Source organism: Rosa rugosa, chromosome 6, assembly GCF_958449725.1.
Source record: "Rosa rugosa chromosome 6, drRosRugo1.1, whole genome shotgun sequence".
In the NCBI taxonomy this organism is placed as follows: Eukaryota; Viridiplantae; Streptophyta; class Magnoliopsida; order Rosales; family Rosaceae; genus Rosa; species Rosa rugosa.
In genome coordinates, this window is record NC_084825.1 from 49,747,827 (window position 1) to 49,767,764 (window position 19,938).

A 19,938-nucleotide genomic window follows, 5' to 3' on the forward strand; every position below is an offset into this window, starting at 1 on the left:
ATGAACTCAAGAGTTCATATGTAACTTTTTTGTTCATTACACTTGAAATTCTTATTATGATTGTCCCTTATTGGTTGTTCACGGCTTTCGTTATCCTACAACTTCCTATATCAATCTCTTGTGACACATTCTTCGTACAAACTCTACAAAGATAGAAATTAACGCGAATGAATACTGATTTGTGCGCTGGTGTGTTTCATTCCAAGAACACCCTTATTCTCATCTTCGGCAACTGGATTACCTATTAGGTTGGGCTATAGGAACTCCTAAGGGCCCAAATTGAAGGCAGATTGGGTTGTTTTCTATTGACTTGAGCAATAGAAAATTATGGAAAAACTCACCTGCAAAAGTTAATTTCTGTGTATTTATTCCATCGTTTTGGTACGTACAATTTTAAGCTGAAGCCCAACAAAGAACATGAAATTTAAATCAATAACCCTAGCTAAGCTAGAAGCTGAAACATCATTCGCCAAACCCTTGCAAGTTATAATGGGGAGGAGTAAGGGAATGGAAAACCTATAGTCATTGTCATCATAAGGTCGGCAGCATAATTTTATCTGTATGGAAATGGGTAAGAAGACACTCAAATTAACTAGCTAGTTGCAGCGGTTAATAATACCGAAGAGGGATGACCGGCCATGACCTACCGGATTCTTCGCCAAACAGATAGTAGCAAGAGTATCACCGTACATACTACTTCTAAATGTCTAGTTCTCTAAAACACCCCATTGTTGAACTTCTAGTACGATGCTATCATGCTAATGCCAAATGTGCTAACCATTCTGAAAATGTGTAATAATTTATTCCATTTCATCCTTAAATCCCCTTCTACAAGTGCATGCCTCTCTCTATTCTATCCTTACCCTATATTTAAAACTCCCAATAGTCTAAAGTTTTCAAAAGTGATAAGGTGCATATTAGACTTTTAATTTTAATTAGAGAGCCTCTTTAATTGGTTCCATCAATGCAGCCAAAACTGTTCATTAGCCCCAAAGATGCAGCCAGTTTACGTTTAATTTATGGATGATAGCCAATTCTATTCGTTCTAAACTATTATATATTTCTGGGGTTTTGATGAACGGAAGCCAGCCCTTTTCTTTGTCTTCAATCAATGTTGTCATTTCTTTCTTATCCATAATATTAAGTTACATATTTTTTTCAACTGTCATTTCCTCCCTGTAACGATTTGTTGACTTCATATGTTCTTGTTTTACCAAGACAGTTTGTCCTAAGAGTTGATTTTCAATATGCGAATTCCATATGGACATTAAGTATGAAGGTTCTGCACTTGTACTAGAAGTTCGAATCAAGCAACCGGCTTCATGCATGCAAGGATATCCCAATGAAAATCTTGACAGAAAATCTGTTATTGTCCGGTAAAGTTCGCTACACATGCAATTTTGTTACATAATCAATCACATTGACTCACCTAACTGCTTCTTTTCTATTGTTGATATTCAGTTGGACATTTTTGTGGAGTTTGAATTAGAATCGTTGGATTCATCAGAGACTGTGAATAGCATTGTAGGTTGTGGTGGTGGTGCTGTAGATAGAAGCACATTTGGACCATTTGGTATTCTGGTCATTGCAGAGGAGACTCTTTCTTGGCTAACCCCTATTTAAACCTCGCCAATTCAACTGATGGGGATGTCACAACTTATATTTGCGCAGACGAAAGGTCTGCACATATATGCTTATGAGAAATTGCTAAATTTTTATGTGTAGTGTTCTAATGTTGATGGAAGTTGCTTACCAATGCAGGTCATCTAAGGCTCCTGACGTATTCAAAAACGTTTATGGAAGTGAAGTTCCTGTGTGGATGGTGAAAACTACTTCGCGAGAGTATTGGTGTATCTTAATCTCCTTGACAAGTTTATATTTTCTCTTTTTAGTAATGAGAGCCAAATAGTCTAACATGTTAGGTTGTCGATCTAAACTAATTTGCCGGGTGTTGAATGTTTGCAGGTTGATGATTCAATTGTAGATAACTATGCACAAGGAGCAGGACGGTGTTTACAGCACGGATTTTCCAACAGAAGCAATCTACGGAGCAGCGCGACTCTTTTTGTTTAACAATATTGCAACAGGAGTGAATGTTAAGGCCAGCCTCAAGATTTGGCAGCTAAACTCAGCTTTCATTCACCCTTTCCCATTAGACCAGATTCATTGAGAGTACATTTTTTGTAGGGAAGCCAGTTGAATTGGATCTCTGCTGTAACAATTTTCGTAGCTCCTTCATTCAGATCGAGTTGCATTCACTGACATTTGTCTGCAAGGAATGACTAAAGAAATGTAAAATGTGCCCATTCAGTTTAATTGTAACTAGGGTATCCCCTTCGTTAAGCTTAGTTAGAGCTTCTCCATTAAGACTAGAATTTTTGTTTTTTTGGAAGATAAATATTCTTTCAAAGAATAACATTTCGGATCCTCGTGATGGATGTGGAACACCTGCTCAGTACTCAAATTTAAGTCTTATTGCAATTAACTAAGAGACATTTTCTGAACTGAATATAAAGTTCCTGCTGACTAAAGTCATCCTTAATCATTTACTTTCACCAAGCCAATTACCCCCCTGTTGTATGCTACCTTGTATTAGAACACAGCACGGAGATTGAAAATTGAAACAGGCGTTTGAATATATGGCATGCAAGTAGAAAAATTACAAAAAGTTGTGCTTTGGACCAATTACAAGCCAACGAAAGGTGAATAAATTGACTAATGATCACCCAAATAAATATAAAAAAGCAATCAATCAAGTTGCTCCCAAAACTAATGTAATGCCGCAGAACGCCCTCAAATCTAGCTAAGAATTGCCACTTTGGTCGGAATGGAAAAGAAGTCCTCTTGTCTGCCTGTAGCAACATACAACCTCCGATCTGCTTTATTTAGTTCGTCCTCCGATGTCATCCCGGTAGTTTCACTTTTACTTTTAACTGATGCAGTCGGACAGTAGTCTTCTTCTGGTTCAACATCCTCACAATCTCTGAATTTTAAAATAAAATAACAATCAGCAGAGACTCAAATAATTCATCAGACAAATAGAATCCCGATGTATCAATATGACAAGAGGAACAGAAGTAAAACAAGCACATGTGTGAGGTAACTTACGGTGTAAAGCTGAAGTTAACTTCGAAAAGGCCACTGCCCATCAAGTCGACTTGAAAAACAGATGAACTTAGGGTTCTGATTTCTGTTCCTCGTCCTTCACGGAGGATTCGAAATGTAGTGATACAAAGATATTGATGCTCAATAGAATATTCGTTCCGGCCTGTCTGTACAAGACAAAAGTCCAGCCTCCCCAAATGAACCAAATTCTGAGTTATCTGCTCCCTCATCGGGGATGGTGGCTTTGAGGTAAAAAGAGAATGTTAGGGAGTGCCTAGGAAACAATTATCATCTGAATCCCGCCAAAAAGAGAATGTTAGAACTTGATTCGGAGAAAAAGACAGGGAATATACAATGCGGTCTACAACCACGGCCCTCCCCAGGAAAGGATAATATCTGGAGTTGGGGACTTGACTTCATGCCAGTTTTCTGTATTAATATGAAAACGGCCATAACAGACGGCATAACCAGTGTAATACCCGCAATTTTCTTTTTCGTCTCATGAAATTGTACGAAGTGAATAAAGTGCTTTTGCATGAATATTGCTCGAACAAATTCATTCTTTTGAATTATCGAAGTTTCGAAATATTCGTTTTAACAAAAAGCTCGAAATTATTCGATTCAAGAAATCGACTATTTATACTTACTGAATTTGGGAAAACTTCATTCATGAAAGTTGTAGATCTCGTCGATACGATCGCGTGCATATGCGGAACGCAAAAATCGGAGTTCGTATGAATTAGTTATGATTTTTTGAAAAAGTTTCCAAATTAGTATAAAGCTTCCTTTTTGGGAAATTTTCAAAAAAACGAAAATCAGTTTCCATTTTTGGAAACTGTCGGTCTGCTCTCTCTCCCCGAGCCTCCATTCGGCCACCAAACTTCGCCGGCCGAGTTCTCCACCCTCCGGCCACAAATCGACGCCAAACCACCTCCCTTGCCTTCGCCTCGACGCCGGCTACCTGCTAGACATGACCGTTTCCACAGGAACGGCCTCAAATCCGGCAGATCGGAGCTGCAACCTTTGAACCAAAAACGGTCAACCCCGGTTTTCTCCTAGCTCCGGCCACCACAACCCAAGATCCATAGCTCCATGAACTCGCCTCAACCTGCTGATCATCATCCCAGAAGGATCGCACCTGGAGTGACCGGATTCACGTTCGTCGGAGCTCGACCGGTTTTAAATCGGAAACCACCTTCAAATCCTGACATCTCGAGCTACAGACCACCTCTTCCTGTGATTCTTGGCCTGGTGAGTTCGCCTTGAGGTTCTTAACTACTCTCCAGAAGGGATCGAGGCCTGAGGTTGAAGTTTTTACGTCGGAACTCAAGCTCACCGGATTCTGGAATTTTTCCGGCCATCGAAACTTTCGATCAAGATATCTCGAGCTGTAGAGCTTCGTTTTGAGTGATTCTTGAACCAGTGAGTTCGTCTTTAAGTTCTGAACAAGTCTCCTGAAGGAATCGAAGCGAAAGGAGGACATTTTACGTTGATCGGAGCTTCGCCGGTTTCTGCAAATTCTCACCGGTTGCTGGACAAATTCCGGCCACCTCGACTGTTTGAGGTAATTTCGACCCCTTCCGGTCATTTTCAGCTTACATGCTAGTTAGGAAAGTCATTAGGCTTGATGAGATGAAGAGGAGCAGCCTGGCCCCGACTCCATTGGCAGTGGTCGGCGGCGGCTCTGCCCTAACTCCGGCGGCCCTTTTCCGGCCACCTCCGGGGGTCAAAAATGTGATTTCTTTATATTTTTAGATTCTACGTTTCAATACGATCGTTTACATATATAATTCATAAATTATGGATATCGTATGATTTAGTTATGAATTTTACGATTTCGATCGATTTCGATCGTTCGATCCATGATCTGTGAAGATCGGACCGTCTGATGGACTTGTAGTTTTGATATGTTGATCGTATGATTGTGCCAGAGGCCTTGTGTGGTCATGGGCGAAGATCCGACCGTTGGATCTTCGTATAATTGTGAAATAGTGATTTGAACGGCGATTCGTGAGAATCCGACCGTCAGATTTTCGTATAAATGGGTGAAGACGTTAGTAAGTACGATACAGGAAGATCTGACCGTTGGATCTTTGTGATAATTTTTGGAGGATGATCATAAAAGTGATCCGTGAGGATCAGACCGTTGGATCATCATTTAATTTCAATCCGACCGTTGGATTGTCGTTTGAGTATGTTTTTGAGTTATTGGCTAAGTTAAAGTCATGATTGATTAGGTGATTGACGGTCTTCCTTGGGTGAGCGGTTTTGGTGTGTATTGTGTTGGATTGAAGACGCAGCGGGAATATCGAGGTGAGTAAATCGCACATGGTTCATTCACGAACCGAAATTCGGTGATTTTATTTAATTGGGAAATTGTGGAAATTGTTTTATGAAAATAAATATTTGTTTTAAATTATATGGACTTGCTCAACTACGGTCCATAGGTAAGTAACCATAGGTAAGTAAAATGTATTTAAACTATAAAAATGAATTTCCTGATTTTAATGCATGTGAACTATAGTTGGTATTAGTGGTCATTCTTGTGTGGGTGACTACGTATATATATATTTACGTGGAATATATGTTGGATGTGTGGTATTTGGTGAAGTGTGGAATTGATGCGATTGATTTACAATTCGAGCATTACTCTCTAGAAGATATAATTTATCTTATAGGTTGAGTTGAGTGTGATAAAGAGTAATTGAGTAAAGTGCTATAGTTGAGTCGTTGAGATGAGTTAAATGAGGAGTCGAGTGATTTGAGGCAAATATTTTCGTAAGGGTGAACCTTGGCCAAGGTGACACTCTACGATTCAGTTAGAGCTCTAGTCTGTTTGCCATCATACTGCTTGGGGGATAAACGAGTTATCATATGCCCTTGGGTATGACATACTGAATGGGGTGATTAATATAATTAATCATAAGCCTGTAAGTATGATATACTGAATGGGGTGATTAATATAATTAATCATAAGCCTGTAAGTATAATATACTGCATGGGATGATTTATATAAATAAATCATAAGCCTGTGAGTATATATTGAGTGAGAAGTTGTTTGTTTTTGAGTAGTCATGATGAGACGTGAGTTGATTGATGCTTGAAGTGACGTTGTACACTTCAATTATTATGCAAAACAAAATTAAAATGTGCTTGAGTTGATTTTGTTACTTTAAATCGTGCAATCCTTTCATTTACTCATACGAGCTTTGCAAAAAGCTTACCGGGTTTGTATTGTTGCAATCCCGGTACACTATTCAAACGGTGTAGCGGGTAATCCTACAGGTCAGGAGAACCAGGACGGTGATCAGGCTGCTTAGAGTTGTGGTACTTGAGTTACAACATCTTGTGAGGTTTGTTATGCTCATTTAGAGCTTTACAATTTACTTTGTAAGAGTGAGTTGTAATAATTAACTCGAGGTTTTCGAGATTGAATATTGAGAGGTGTGAAGTGTGGTTGTTGTGAGAAAAAAAAATTCAGGACATTTATTTTATTAAGTTGTATAATTCATGCTTCGGTTTTGAATTTGTTATTCAAAATTCGGGGCGTGACAACCAGCTACCTCCATGCTTGGCTTTGGTAGGGTCTTATATGGACAAGAAGGCAAGGACTCCCATAAATTAGTGGAGGAATTATATCGCTCGAACGACGGGTCTGGGATGCATGGGGAGCATGATGGATGTGCAAAGTAATATATATAGCAACCCATATGCTGATATAACAACACCATACGGTTTAGCTGCTTTGGACGGAGAGAAGGGCTGGCGGCCTGAGCCTGAGCCTGAGTTTGTGTCTGTGTCAAAAATAAACGAATTGGGGATTGTGATGGGCTTGCAAGGTGATCCGTGTCCATTTGCCATCAGATATAACTTGGAGCAGCTGCCAAATCTCACACCCTCAAACAAACAATTCTTCGGCAGATCCAAATGCTTATCAAAAAACTTAATTAGTGGGACGAGTACTGGTGGAGGGGATTCAACTCGTGTACCACCCGAAGCTTCACCGGATTCTCCATGCTCAAGTTTTACTTCATATAGTGCACCATGGTATGGACCACAATAGAAACTCACCAGAACAAACATGGAACGCTGGTTTACACTCATCTCCATGGCCAAGCTGAACGTACGAGCCAAGTTCACCGTTCAAATAGAGAAACCTAAAGTAAACAAAGCAAGTCAATTGCAAGACAATCTACTTTAATATCGCTATCTACAATTAACAGTAACAAAATTGAGAGTCAAGATTTTTATTCAGGTATAAAAAGTGAAAAAAAAATTGTGTCCAACATTAAATTTTGTTATGTCACAAAGATCGTGTGACTAAAAACATGGTGTCCAGGCAGATCAAACGAACAGCTACCGTTTGCCTTGCTGATAGATGTTCTTTGTAATTATAGAATTCAATCAATGGTACAAAATTGATAATTAGATCGAACAAAAAAGTGATTTTTTTGTTTTGTTTTGTACTACATGTGATAACAGACCTATTAACTGATTATGGAGATTGTATGCTGCGATAAAATCACAGATCACAGATCGTTAAGAGAAACGATGCAGATGAAATCATTAAAACAAAAGTAATCTACCGGAAAAGGTAAACTGACCTGAGAGTCGCGCTTTCGATCGATCCGGAAGCAACCTAGAGGCTCTGCTAAGGAATGGATGACTGTGCAGATGAGAAGACGATGATGTGTTGGGAATCGGATAGTTAAAGGCTTAATTTTGCTTCAATAGAGCAGAAGATCGAGGGACAATAGCTTTTATATTAAAAAACCCTAAGCCGCTACTGCAAGCCGCACCAAAACCCTAAACCAACGACGACCTCTTCCCGTCCATTTTTTCACCGCAAACCTTTACAGAATGTCGTCCATTGACGATGTCACCACATCTTTTGCTGCTTCCCTGGCCCTCGCAGGCAGCGAGGTCATTGATATTTTCAAGATGGCTGGCGGATCTCAACGTCAAGTTTCACAGGCCTATCTACTAGCTAGGCCTCTGGCCGGGAAACCAGCGGCACCGAACAATCTGAGGCACTTTTTTAAGTGTGTTTGGGTGCTTGATAGGGACTTCAAGATTCGGGAACGGGTACAGAACAGATTTGTGCTGGTTTTTTATCTGCTCCCGGATAGAAACAAGGTTTTGAGAGGTTGACCATGGAGATTCGATCATGCTCCTGTTGTTCTACAAGAGTACGATGGTATTGCACTGCTGAACACTGTGGATCTGAACTTGCTCTACTTCTGGGTTCGCATCACTTGTGGTTTGAACATTAATGCGGGAGGCTATATATGGTGGACAATCTATGCTCTAACTGTTGACGTGAGTAGTGCATGTAGGGTAGGTACCACCTTTGTATCATTTCTCACTACTACATGTCCCTTAGAACATGGAGGAATTTATGGAGGGAATCACGGCTTTAAGGCCTTAGATGTAGGAGTGTTGTTTTATCAGACTTGTATATATATGCTGTATAAGATTGACATCAAAAAAATATCAGAAAATTCCCAACCTTCTCCTTCTTTCTGACTTGGTATCAGAGCAGAGATCCAATTTGGACTCTGTCTGTTCCGCCGTGTTTTTTTGTCTTTCGGGTTCTTTTCGTTAATTCAGTCACTGTTCTTTTCGGGTTCTTTGTTTTCCGGTTCTTTGGGTTCCTTTGGTTACCTTCACTCAAGCACACTACCATCCGTTCCGGCAGCAGCAGCTTCGTCCAAAACCTACAGCAGTTCAGCCCAATCCAAACCCCGCAGCGGCAAAACAGAGGACCCTGAAAAATTCATCTCTGATCAAAACCCGCAGCAGCAGCTCCGCATCTTTCCCGCAACAGCTCCGCGCCGTTCCAACAGCGGCTACTCCGTGCAAAACCTACAGCAGCAGCAACCTCACGATCCGACATCCAGCAGCAGCTCCAATTTTGATTAATCAACACCTTTTCTCCGTTCCTTTGCTCCATTCCATTTAATTAAGGTCAATCCAGCCACCACCTTGCTGGCAACCTTTTTTTGTTTGAGGAGCTGCCAACTATATCTATTAATCATACTATTTGATTCCCCCACCAACCGCATTTTGTTTTTTATTCTTTGACCCATTTGATCAAAGCCTTCCCAAGCCGCACGCCTATCCCACATTTGCTTTCCCACATTTCATTAATCCTTCCACACTTCCCAATTTCTTTTATTAAGATTTCCAACACCACCCACTTACCCATACACCACCAACTCATTCCTCACTTTCCACCCACTTTTTTTTATTCTATTAAACTTTTTTATTCATCCTCACTTTTTTTTCTAAAAGCTTCAAAAAAAAAAAAAAAAAAAAAAAAAAAAAAAAAAAAAAGAACGAAGAAGAAGAAATCCTAAGCTGCAAAGATTTAATTTCAGTAATTCCGGTTGGAGAGGAGGGAACAATATTGGAAGGAGTAGAAGTCAGAAAGGCCAAACAGCAGTCCACCAGATGACAGAACCTGCTTTCTACTGTGTTGGAGGACAAGATCTCTCTGAGGGTAATGTTTCCTTGACTAAGGAAACTCGAGGTAAAATTGGTTTTGCTTTACATGTTTCTGACTTTACTGGTAGTGATACATGGATAATTGATTCTGGTGCGTCTGATCATATGACCTACGACAAATCTTTCTTTGTGTCTATGTCATCTCCTTCTATATCTCATGTCTCTAATGCAAATGGTGTGTCTTTTCCGGTCTTAGGTATTGGGTCTATTCAGGTTACACCATCCATTGTTTTACATGATGTCATTTATGTGCCCTCGTTGTCTCATCATCTTTTATCTGTATCTCAACTAAACTCGCAGAATAAGTGCTCAGTAACTTTTTATCCAATGTATGTTGTTTTTCAAAATTTGTGCAATCGGATGATCATTGGTAAGGGAGACCTGAGAGGGAGACTGTTTCACTTGGATTGCATGTACGCAGGACAAACACAAGCACCGGAACAGCCTTTGGCATTGACATTGAGTTCTGATCGGCTGAGTGAGGTATGGTTGTGGCACAGACGTTTGGGTCATCCATCCTTTAGAGTTATGAAGAAGTCCATGCCTTCGTTATTTTTGGGAATAAGTGATTCTAGTTTGCATTGTGAAACTTGTGCTTTGGCTAAAAGTCATAGATCTAGCTATCCTTCGAGCTTTCATTCTAGTACTATGCCTTTTGAGTTAATTCATTCAGACGTGTGGGGTCCTTCTAAACATTCTACCCTTTCTGGAATGCGATATTTTGTGTTATTCATCGATGACTTTACCCGATTATCCTGGGTTGTTTTACTTAAATCCAAAGATTCTGTTTTCTCTGCCTTTAGAGCATTTCATAGTCTTGTTCGTACTCAATATGATGCTCATGTTAAGGTTTTTCGTTCCGATAATGGGGGTGAGTTTGTTAATCATTCTTTTCATGAATATTTCCAACACCACGGCATAATCCATCAAACTTCCTGTCCACAGACACCTGAGCAAAATGGGGTGTCTGAACGGAAAAATCGTCACCTTCTGGATATGGCTCGGTCTCTTTTACTTAGTGCTAACATGCCTAAATACCTTTGGGGAGAGGCCGTTTTGTGTGCTTCTCATCTTATCAATCGCCTTCCCTCTGCCCCTCTTCAAGGTCGTGTCCCACTTGAGGTCTTGTCTAACTACGTTTCTATCCCATCATCTAATACCCTTCCTGCTCGTGTCTTTGGTTGTGTTGCCTATGTTCACCTGTATAAGAATCAAAGGTCAAAATTAGATGCTAGAGCCCTTAAGTGTGTGTTTGTTGGGTATGGCTCTCATCAGAAAAGGTTACAAATGTTATCATCCACAATCCCAAAAGTTTTATGTCACCATGGATGTTTCTTTCAGTGAAGATGCATGTTATTTCTTGCCTCCTGTGACTCCTCGCCAGGGGGAGAGGTCTTATTATTATGAAGATTTGTTTAATGGGCAAGATGAGAGTCTGGAATCTGAGTTCTCAAGGTTAGAGTGTTTAGGAACGGAGCTGGAAAATGAGGGTAGAAACTCTACCGACCTATCATTCGAGTTAGAAACGGAAAATAGGGAAAATATGGATCTGGTTGGAGAAGAAGCTTTGGGCAATGTGTTACCGACTGGTCAACCGGATCAGTCTGACCAGTCGGCCGGAGAGATCGTTTCAGACCCTGTTTCCGATAATGTTCTGCAGTCTTCTGATGGTGTTTTAAACAATTCTTCCATCTCTCCCTCTCCTTCAGCGGTCTCACCTGCTCAATCATCACCCGAGGTATGTCCTAATCTTTCCTTGTCTAATAGTTCTTCTGTGTCAGGTAGTGTTCCTACCAAAATCTTGCCCAGTCGTTCAACCCGTGGTCAGCCTCCGAAACACTATGAACCTACTCTAAGTGCTAAGGCTAAATACCCTGTTGCTAAATATGTGTCGACCCATAGGTTATCTAAACCGTATGCAGCATTTGTGAATCAATTATCTTCTGTGTCTCTTCCTAGTAAAGTGCAGGATGCCATGAAGGATGAGAAGTGGATGAAAGCAATGACAGTCGAGATGGATGCTCTTGAGAAGAATTGTACGTGGGAGTTGGTGTCATTACCACAAGGGAAGAAGACAGTTGGTTGTCGGTGGGTGTATACAGTGAAACATAATTCGGATGGTTCAGTGGATCGGTACAAGGCAAGATTAGTGGCTAAAGGTTATACTCAGAAGTATGGAGTGGATTATGATGAGACATTTGCACCAGTGGCCAAAATTAACACAATTCGGGTACTTCTCTCGTTAGCTGCTAATCTTGATTGGCCTTTGCAACAGTTTGATGTTAAGAATGCATTCTTGCATGGTGATCTGCATGAAGAGGTTTATATGGATTTGCCTCCTGGATATGGTACTTCTACTGGAGAGCAGGTGGTGTGCAAATTGAAGAAGTCGCTTTATGGCTTGAAGCAGTCTCCCAGAGCTTGGTTTGGCCGGTTCACCAAGTTCATGAAGAAAATTGGGTACCGACAGAGCAATTCAGATCATACCTTGTTTCTTAAACATCGGTGTGGTAAAGTGACTGCCTTAATTATTTATGTTGATGACATGGTTGTGACAGGTGATGACATTGAAGAAATTCAAAGGTTACAAGGTCAGTTGTCCTCTGAATTTGAGATGAAAGATTTGGGTAATTTGAAATATTTCTTGGGAATTGAAGTTGCTCGTGGCAAGGATTGTATTGTGTTGAGTCAGAGAAAGTATGTCCTAGACTTGCTGGCAGAAACAGGTATGCTTGATTGTAAACCAGTTGCTACTCCTATCGAGCAGAACCATCAGTTAGCAGAGTATTTAGATCAAGTACCCACAAATAAAGGGAGATACCAGAGGTTAGTTGGACGGTTGATTTATTTATCCCACACGAGACCAGATTTAGCTTATGCAGTTAGTGTGGTGAGTCAGTTTATGCATAATCCTAGTGAAGCCCATATGGATGCTGTATTTCGTATCTTGCAGTATTTAAAGTCTGCTCCAGGGAAGGGATTAATCTTTTCAAAATACAGTCACTTGGATGTTTCCGGATACACAGATGCAGATTGGGCAGGTAGTATTACAGATCGCAGGTCTACTTCGGGCTACTTCACATTTGTGGGTGGTAACTTGGTTACTTGGAAGAGCAAGAAACAAAAGGTGGTGGCTCGCTCTAGTGCTGAAGCAGAGTATAGAGGAATGGCCCGAGGACTTTGTGAGATGTTGTGGTTGAGAAATTTATTGAATGATTTGGGGTTCAGACAGAAAAAGGCTATGCCACTTTATTGTGATAACAAAGCTGCAATTGAAATTGCTCACAATCCTGTTCAGCACGATCGCACGAAACATGTGGAGGTAGATAGACACTTCATTAAAGAGAAGCTGGATGGACAGATCATTTTGTTTCCCTTTGTTCCTACTGAAGAACAGTTGGCAGATATTCTTACAAAGGCTCTCTCGACTAAAGCTTTTTATGACTCACTTGACAAGTTGGGCATCCGTGATCTGTATGCACCAACTTGAGGGGGAGTGTTGACGTGAGTAGTGCATGTAGGGTAGGTACCACCTTTGTATCATTTCTCACTACTACATGTCCCTTAGAACATGGAGGAATTTATGGAGGGAATCACGGCTTTAAGGCCTTAGATGTAGGAGTGTTGTTTTATCAGACTTGTATATATATGCTGTATAAGATTGACATCAAAAAAATATCAGAAAATTCCCAACCTTCTCCTTCTTTCTGACTCTAACTCCCATCCATTTCATAACAATTTGTTTAGCTTAGCTTAGTTTACTTTATTTGCTCTGCTTGTTTCAATTTGAATCGAAACTATTCCAAACATCAAATCAAATCATTACACATCATTTTGAACATACTCACCATGAACTTGACCATGAACTTGGATTTACTTGTGAGCCTTTGTTTGTGATTGTAAATTTGCATATTCATTCTAGTTTTCCTCTAGGTCTTCCATTACTAAAGTGAGATTTACCAATCTCTTGGATACGATATCTCTTATTCTAAACCCCTTACACTATAATTTAGTTCTTATACTTAAGGGTGGCTTTAATGCTAACACTATCGAATTTGCATATTCCTGCCGAAGCCCCATTAGGAGCCAAAACAATCATAGTCGCATCCATGGCCTACCATAACAAAACATCTACCTCTCCCAGGGCAAGAACGCTGCGGCAAGGTCGCCGGAAACGCCAGGTCGGGTGAGGACTCTCTCTCTCTCTCATATGTTTTCTTTCTCCGCGCGTGTGGCGCGTTATCTATTAGTGTTGAGGTATACTGGTGTTTGGTGTGGTTTGAGAGAGATAAAGGACTCGTATCAGTCAAGGGAACTCATCTGATACTTATTTTCTTCTTTGTGAGAGACTGAGAGACTTTGATACGTATTATGGTGTAGAAAAGATAACTATGTCTTCAACTTTAAATGGGATATATATCCATATTTGTGCTTATTGATCAATTTAATCACATATAACTTATCTGTCCCCAAAACATCTGTCATCTCAAGCCCTTTTTGTAGTAGTGATTTCATGCCTGAAAATGAGAGTGTAAGGAAAGGGGATGTGTTGACCAGTGCCCACATGATTTCATGCCTGAAAATGAGAATGTAAGGAAAGAGGATGTGTTGACCAGTGCCCGCATGATCAAGTTCTGGGTGCCTATGGAACGATTAGAACGCTAATTAGCTCGATAGCTCGAGTATATTTTATATGCAACTTTTCTGTTCATTTCGCCTGAAAATAACTTGAAGTTGTTCACGGCTTTCATTATCAAGTAAAGGAATAAAAACCTGTAGTCATTGTCATCATATAGTCAGCAGCATAAATTCATCTCAATGGATATGGGCACTCAAAATAACTAGTTAGTTGCGAAAGTCGTTAATGCTGCCGAAGAGGAATGGCGGGCCATGAACTACGGAATTCGTCACCGAACATATAGTAGCAAGAGAATCACATACTATTTCTAGGTGTCTAGTCCTCTAAAAACACCGCATAGTTGAACTTCTAGTACGATGCTTATGCCAAATGTGTTAACCATTCACAAAATGTGTACCTATTCCATTTCATTCTTAAATCCCGTCCTACATGTGCATGTCTCTCTCTATTCGACCGTTACTGTATATTTAAAACTCCCAAAGTCCAAAGTTTTCAAAAGTGATACGGTGTATATTTGATTTTTAATTTGAATTAGAGAACCTTTTGGCTCCATCAATGCAGCCAAAACTGTTCATTAGCCCCAAAATGCAGCCAGTTTATGCTTAATTTATGGATCATGGCCAATTCTGTTCGTTCTAAACTATTATATTATATTTCTGGGTTCTTCATGAATGGAAGCCAGCCCTTTCCTTTGTCTTCGATGTTGCCATTTCTTTCTTATCGATTATCGATAAATTTTATATATTTTTCAACTGTCATTTCCTCCCTGTAACGATCTGTTGGCTTTATATTCTTGTTTTACCAAGACAGTTTGTCCTAGAGTTAATTTTCAAGATGCGAATTCCATATGGACATCAAGTGTGAAGGTTCTGCACCTATACTAGAAGTTTGAACCAAGCAACCGGCTTCATGCATACATGATACATGGATATCCCAATGAAAATCTTAACAGGGTTTTATAAAATTTGTCTTTAATTGTGTTTTCAAAACTTGGGTTTTATAGAATCTCAAAGCATGGAAGTTTATAATTTAAAAAGTGGATTATAAAATACATCATACATTTAGTACAAATATACAAAGAGAGCAAAACACTGTATTCAAATCAAATGTCTCTTTTAACATTGTTAAACAGAGGAGATTAGGTTATTAATTCAGTAAATTAAACATTGAAAGCCTATTTTGCTCCAACAGATTCCCTATAACTATCCCTATTTTAGGAATAGTAAAGAAAGAGAAAATCAAAGTCCCTAAATTTACAGCAATCTCTAAAATTTTAAGGAATGATTATGAAGATTTTAAAGATTGCTTTAAAATAGAGAATCTGTTGGAGTTGAAGAAGAAAAAGATGTTAAAGTTTTTACTTTTGCTTCTCTATAATACAAAAATGATAAAGAATCTGTTGGAGTTGCTTTGACTCTTTATCTTGGCTATTCCTTCATATATACTAATCTACAATTGTCCATGATTTGCTCAGGCATTTTTAATTGTTCTTGTTATTATATATACACAATGGCTTTTGATCAAAATGAGGAACTGGTGTCAAAGTTGCCTAGAACGATTCGAAAAGCCAGCAAGGAAATAAAAGAGTCAGTTAAACAAGTTAGAAAAAGCTCGCTTAAAGAATGAGAAGCCATGTGAGAGTTAGACTTAGTTTGGGATTGCTGTGCTGTGAGAGGAAGCACTTCCGAACTTGCTGTGAGAGGAAGCACTTCCGAACTTGCTGTGAGAAGAAGCAGCTGAGGTGTTTGGTAAACTGTTTTTAAAAGTGCTGTGAGAACGAAAAACAATTTGTAGGTGTTTGGTAAGTTGCAAGGCAAAAGTGCTTTGGCTGGGTATAATTACCAAAATAGGCATACATGCTAAGATATGCTACTAAAATACATAATTTTGTTTTTTGATTATGTAACTATATTTCTCATGTATTATTCTTGTACCCTTGGTTGGACCGAATAAAAGATTTATTTTAAACTCTTCAATATGCATATTATGTTTTACTATCTATTACACAAAATAAGGATAGCATCCCTGAACTTCCAAACTTCAGAAACTCTAAGCTTCTTCTGGCACAGTCTCTCCTCATTTTTGTTCTGCCGGAAATTCAACTGATATAAGTTGTTGGTCAAACGATCACCACACAAAAAACTTCCCCAATGGATTCTTTCTTTTGAATTACTGGATCTGCAAGTCATGATGGTCAACATGACAACTCGTATAAATATTTGAAAATAAAATCATCCTAGAAGTAAATACTAATCAAACATTCTGATTGGGAAGCTAATGTGCAATAACTTATGAACAAAACCAAAGTTAAAAACAACAAAACTTGATTATTTGTTGTTTAACTTTTCGACACCAAGTTTTTGTTAAGATCAGCATTCAATATTGAGATAATACAAGTTGATAGTTTTAATACAGTTGGTATTACTCAACTACCAAACTTACTGTTTTGAACTGGCATCTTAAGTATGCATATGATAGCTTAGCAGCCAACTTCCATTGAATAACTATATCAGGTTTCAGTTGCTTCTTCCATAATTATTGCGTAAAAAGAATGTCACTACGGTCCTAAAGGCTAACCTGGAAGGCAGAAAGACAAATCATAGTACTGATAGGTCTCGCTGCAAAAGAATAACAAGTAGAAACAATATTAAAAAAAGAAAAAGGCCGGGGCTTACTAAGGAAAAAGAAAGTACTTTACTTAAGTTTATTCATCTACAGAGAAAGATTCAACACTAGGAACAAAGCTTGATGACAAGAGAACAAATTAGCTCATCTTTTCATCCTGATCAGTATCAATTCATCTATTAGTCATCAACTACTTTTCAACATTCTTCGGTCTATCAAAACCTTCTGAGGTATGTTCTCAATTTCAAGTCATGAACCAGTTCAAACAAAACTTACAACTACCCCAGAACAAGCAGTAAGGGATGGCAACAAAAGGACTGAACAAGCATTTGCAGATTATCTAATCTGATGCACAAGAAGCAACAAGTAGATATACACCAACCTAGAAACATGAACTTAATAGACGGTGAATAATGAGGATCATGGAATTAAAAAAACTGTGCTATGAGTAAACCATTATTTATATACAATCAATAGATATCTGTAGCACCAGGATCCCTACCTTTTGTCCTTCAAAGAAGCAATAACACCAGCAGCTTCAGTGGGAGAAACAGGTGACGGGGAGTTACCCCTAGAACTCAAATTGGAAGAAGAAGAGGTTCAACTCGGAGTTAAAGGACGAGAAGAGCTCGGGGAGTTAACAGAGTGAGGATAATAGGACTGCTGTGCTGGAGCATCCTCGGGACGTGGCTGAGCTTGTGGCTCCTGTGATCCCCTGTATATCAAAACCAAACTAAAATCACAATTCTGGTCCAAAGCTGCATGATTACCAAGAACCTTAATTAGAGTGTCCTTCCCAAACTAATTCATCCATCATTAGAAAACCCAAAGCTTGGAATGCCACAACTTTGCAATTCCAATTAATCTGCTATAATATGAAACAAGCATCAAAACAAACAAACAAAACAAACTGTGATTCAAAACGTTCTGAATAACAATATTGTAATTGTCAATTACAAATCTACAATCATAAATATGCTTCCATGAAAAGCCAACAATCTTTAGCAACAGTTGCAACATTCTCTCCACATAAAGATTTTCACTTTACTTGGATGCTTTAATGAGTTTAATCCCCACAATGCTTTCCAGAACCCCCTTTGGGAAATCACCAATTTGTTTCCACCTCCACCTAAACAATTTCATATCAGATACAATTTCAATTTCCATCCAAATACCAAGACAGATGCAATTCAATTCCCATCAAAACTGGCAAAACTGATGCCAAATTTCAAAACAGATGCAATATAAATATACAATACAATTCAATTTCAATCAGTAACTAACGTCCAAAACAACTTGATCAATTCCATAACTCAGAAATCGAACCGGAAAGCAACCAAGAATTTCTGCTTTGCTGCTTGAGGAAGAGAGCAACCAAGAGTTCGAGGCTATTCGAACACTTGAGAGATTGATTGAAAACCCAGAAAGTAAAAACCCAGACAGATCGATCAACTATTCGACTGCAGTCCGTCACCGAGTTACCGTCGATGAGAGCGAGGGTCGTCGAAGCCTCGACGGTCGAAGAGAGAGACTGAGAGGGAAAAAATGTCAGCGCCCTCTCTCGATTTCTTCCGATGAGTATGAATCATGCTCAAGTATTTGACGGCGAGGGGAGGGGGAGGGGGAGGAGGAGGAGGAGAGTGCGAAGGTTTTGCCTCGCACAGAATACAGATGAAGAAAAATGACTGGGTTCAGTGTAAATTTTAGAAAATGATGAGGACAAAATCGGGAATTTGATAAATTTCATTAAAGAAGCACTGTTCACTCCGTGTTTTCCAGAGAAGCAACTTTCAAAAGCTAGCACTTGGTTGCTTCTCACTTTCAGCTTCTGGGAGAATCTATTTGGACCAAAAGCAGCTTCTAGAGAGTTTACCAAACACCATATCTTAAGTCCAAAAGCAGAAGCAACCCCAAAAGCAGCTCTAAAAGCAATGCCAAACTAAGCCTTAGTTGGTTCCCTCGCATATAAAAAACACCAAAAGACGAGTTGGTTGATTCTTTACATTATCACAGACACAATTGTTGTTGTTTCTGGGTCAACTTTCCCTGTTGATCGAGTTGCACCGAGAATTATTGCCGCGTATGAATCACTCAAATGTTTTTCCTTTCTCATGCTTATAGGGAGAACAGAGCACAGAAGAGAGTCAAAAGTTTTACGCTGGATGTGTGCTGGGCTGAAGTGTTTTTGCAGTAACACTACAAGCTTTTAATTTAATGCCTTTAGCAATTAACATATGAACTAGAAGGTTCCTTGTGTTTTATCCCATATTAGCCCTTAGGTTCTTCTGCCTGCATGGGTATCGAGATAGTAAGACCAAGATAGTAATGCCTTATTTTATACAAGTTGCATACGTTTATGTTTATTTACTTTACATCCGAGACGTTCTAAATTCTAGTTCTCATTTCAATTTCGTTCTTTATTAAATGTTTTGAACTTGTAAAATTTCATTCTTATAATTAGTTGTGATGATGAAACAACTAGTAAACTACTCCCTTTCATACTAACCATTATATTTATCATTGTCATAAATTTTGTATTTTCAGTGATGAGCTTCATAAACTATCTGTCCGTGAGTTGAGATATGCTCATTCTAAATACCGATTACAAAAATAAGAGGTTACGATGAATTAATGAATGAAATCAAAATTGCACCTACCTTAATACTGCAACTTCCACAATGACCAGCAGTAACAGTATTACAACCCTAATTAGTACTGAACCATACACACTGGCATCACTTTCCCACCAAGAACAGCATAATCATTAACTTACACCAATACTTAATGACAATAATTATTGTCTTAAGAAACTTATTTTTCTCCACCAACCATTGCCCACTCCCCTCCATTTTTGGTTTTTTTTTTTTTTATTTTTGAAAAGGGGTTTATTGGTCATTGTTTTCTATACGATTAGTATTAATCCCCTATTTGTAACCCAATTATCCAAGCTGACTAATTTCCACCAGCTATAATCTTATAATTTGACACTAAATTATGAAAAAAAAAAAAAAGAAGAAGAAGAAGGGAATTGATGCATGTACAAGCCGTCCATATCAAATTTT

General features: G+C 39.0%; 1 protein-coding gene and 1 long non-coding RNA gene across 5 annotated transcripts; both read right to left on the reverse strand.

Annotated features, from left to right (window-relative positions):
• Positions 1-2,611: 2,611 nt before the first annotated feature.
• On the reverse strand, positions 2,612-3,343 carry LOC133714445 (uncharacterized). The gene is made up of 2 exons (XM_062140561.1): positions 3,109-3,343; positions 2,612-2,983 (listed from the first exon to the last, which is right to left on the reverse strand). Exons 1-2 carry the CDS (start codon positions 3,333-3,335, stop codon positions 2,800-2,802), a joined length of 411 nt encoding a protein of 136 aa, XP_061996545.1. The 5' UTR covers positions 3,336-3,343; the 3' UTR covers positions 2,612-2,799.
• A 12,848-nt stretch (positions 3,344-16,191) lies between these two features.
• Positions 16,192-18,740, reverse strand: LOC133718435 (uncharacterized). 4 transcript variants are annotated; one of them, XR_009850289.1, is made up of 3 exons: positions 17,379-18,524; positions 16,694-16,828; positions 16,192-16,429 (listed from the first exon to the last, which is right to left on the reverse strand). It is a non-coding gene; the product is annotated as an uncharacterized LOC133718435 (long non-coding RNA). The 4 variants fall into 4 exon arrangements; XR_009850286.1 differs by lacking the exon at positions 16,694-16,828 and adding an exon at positions 16,829-16,869; XR_009850287.1 differs by having other exon boundaries at positions 16,694-16,869.
• Between the last annotated feature and the right edge of the window lie 1,198 nt (positions 18,741-19,938).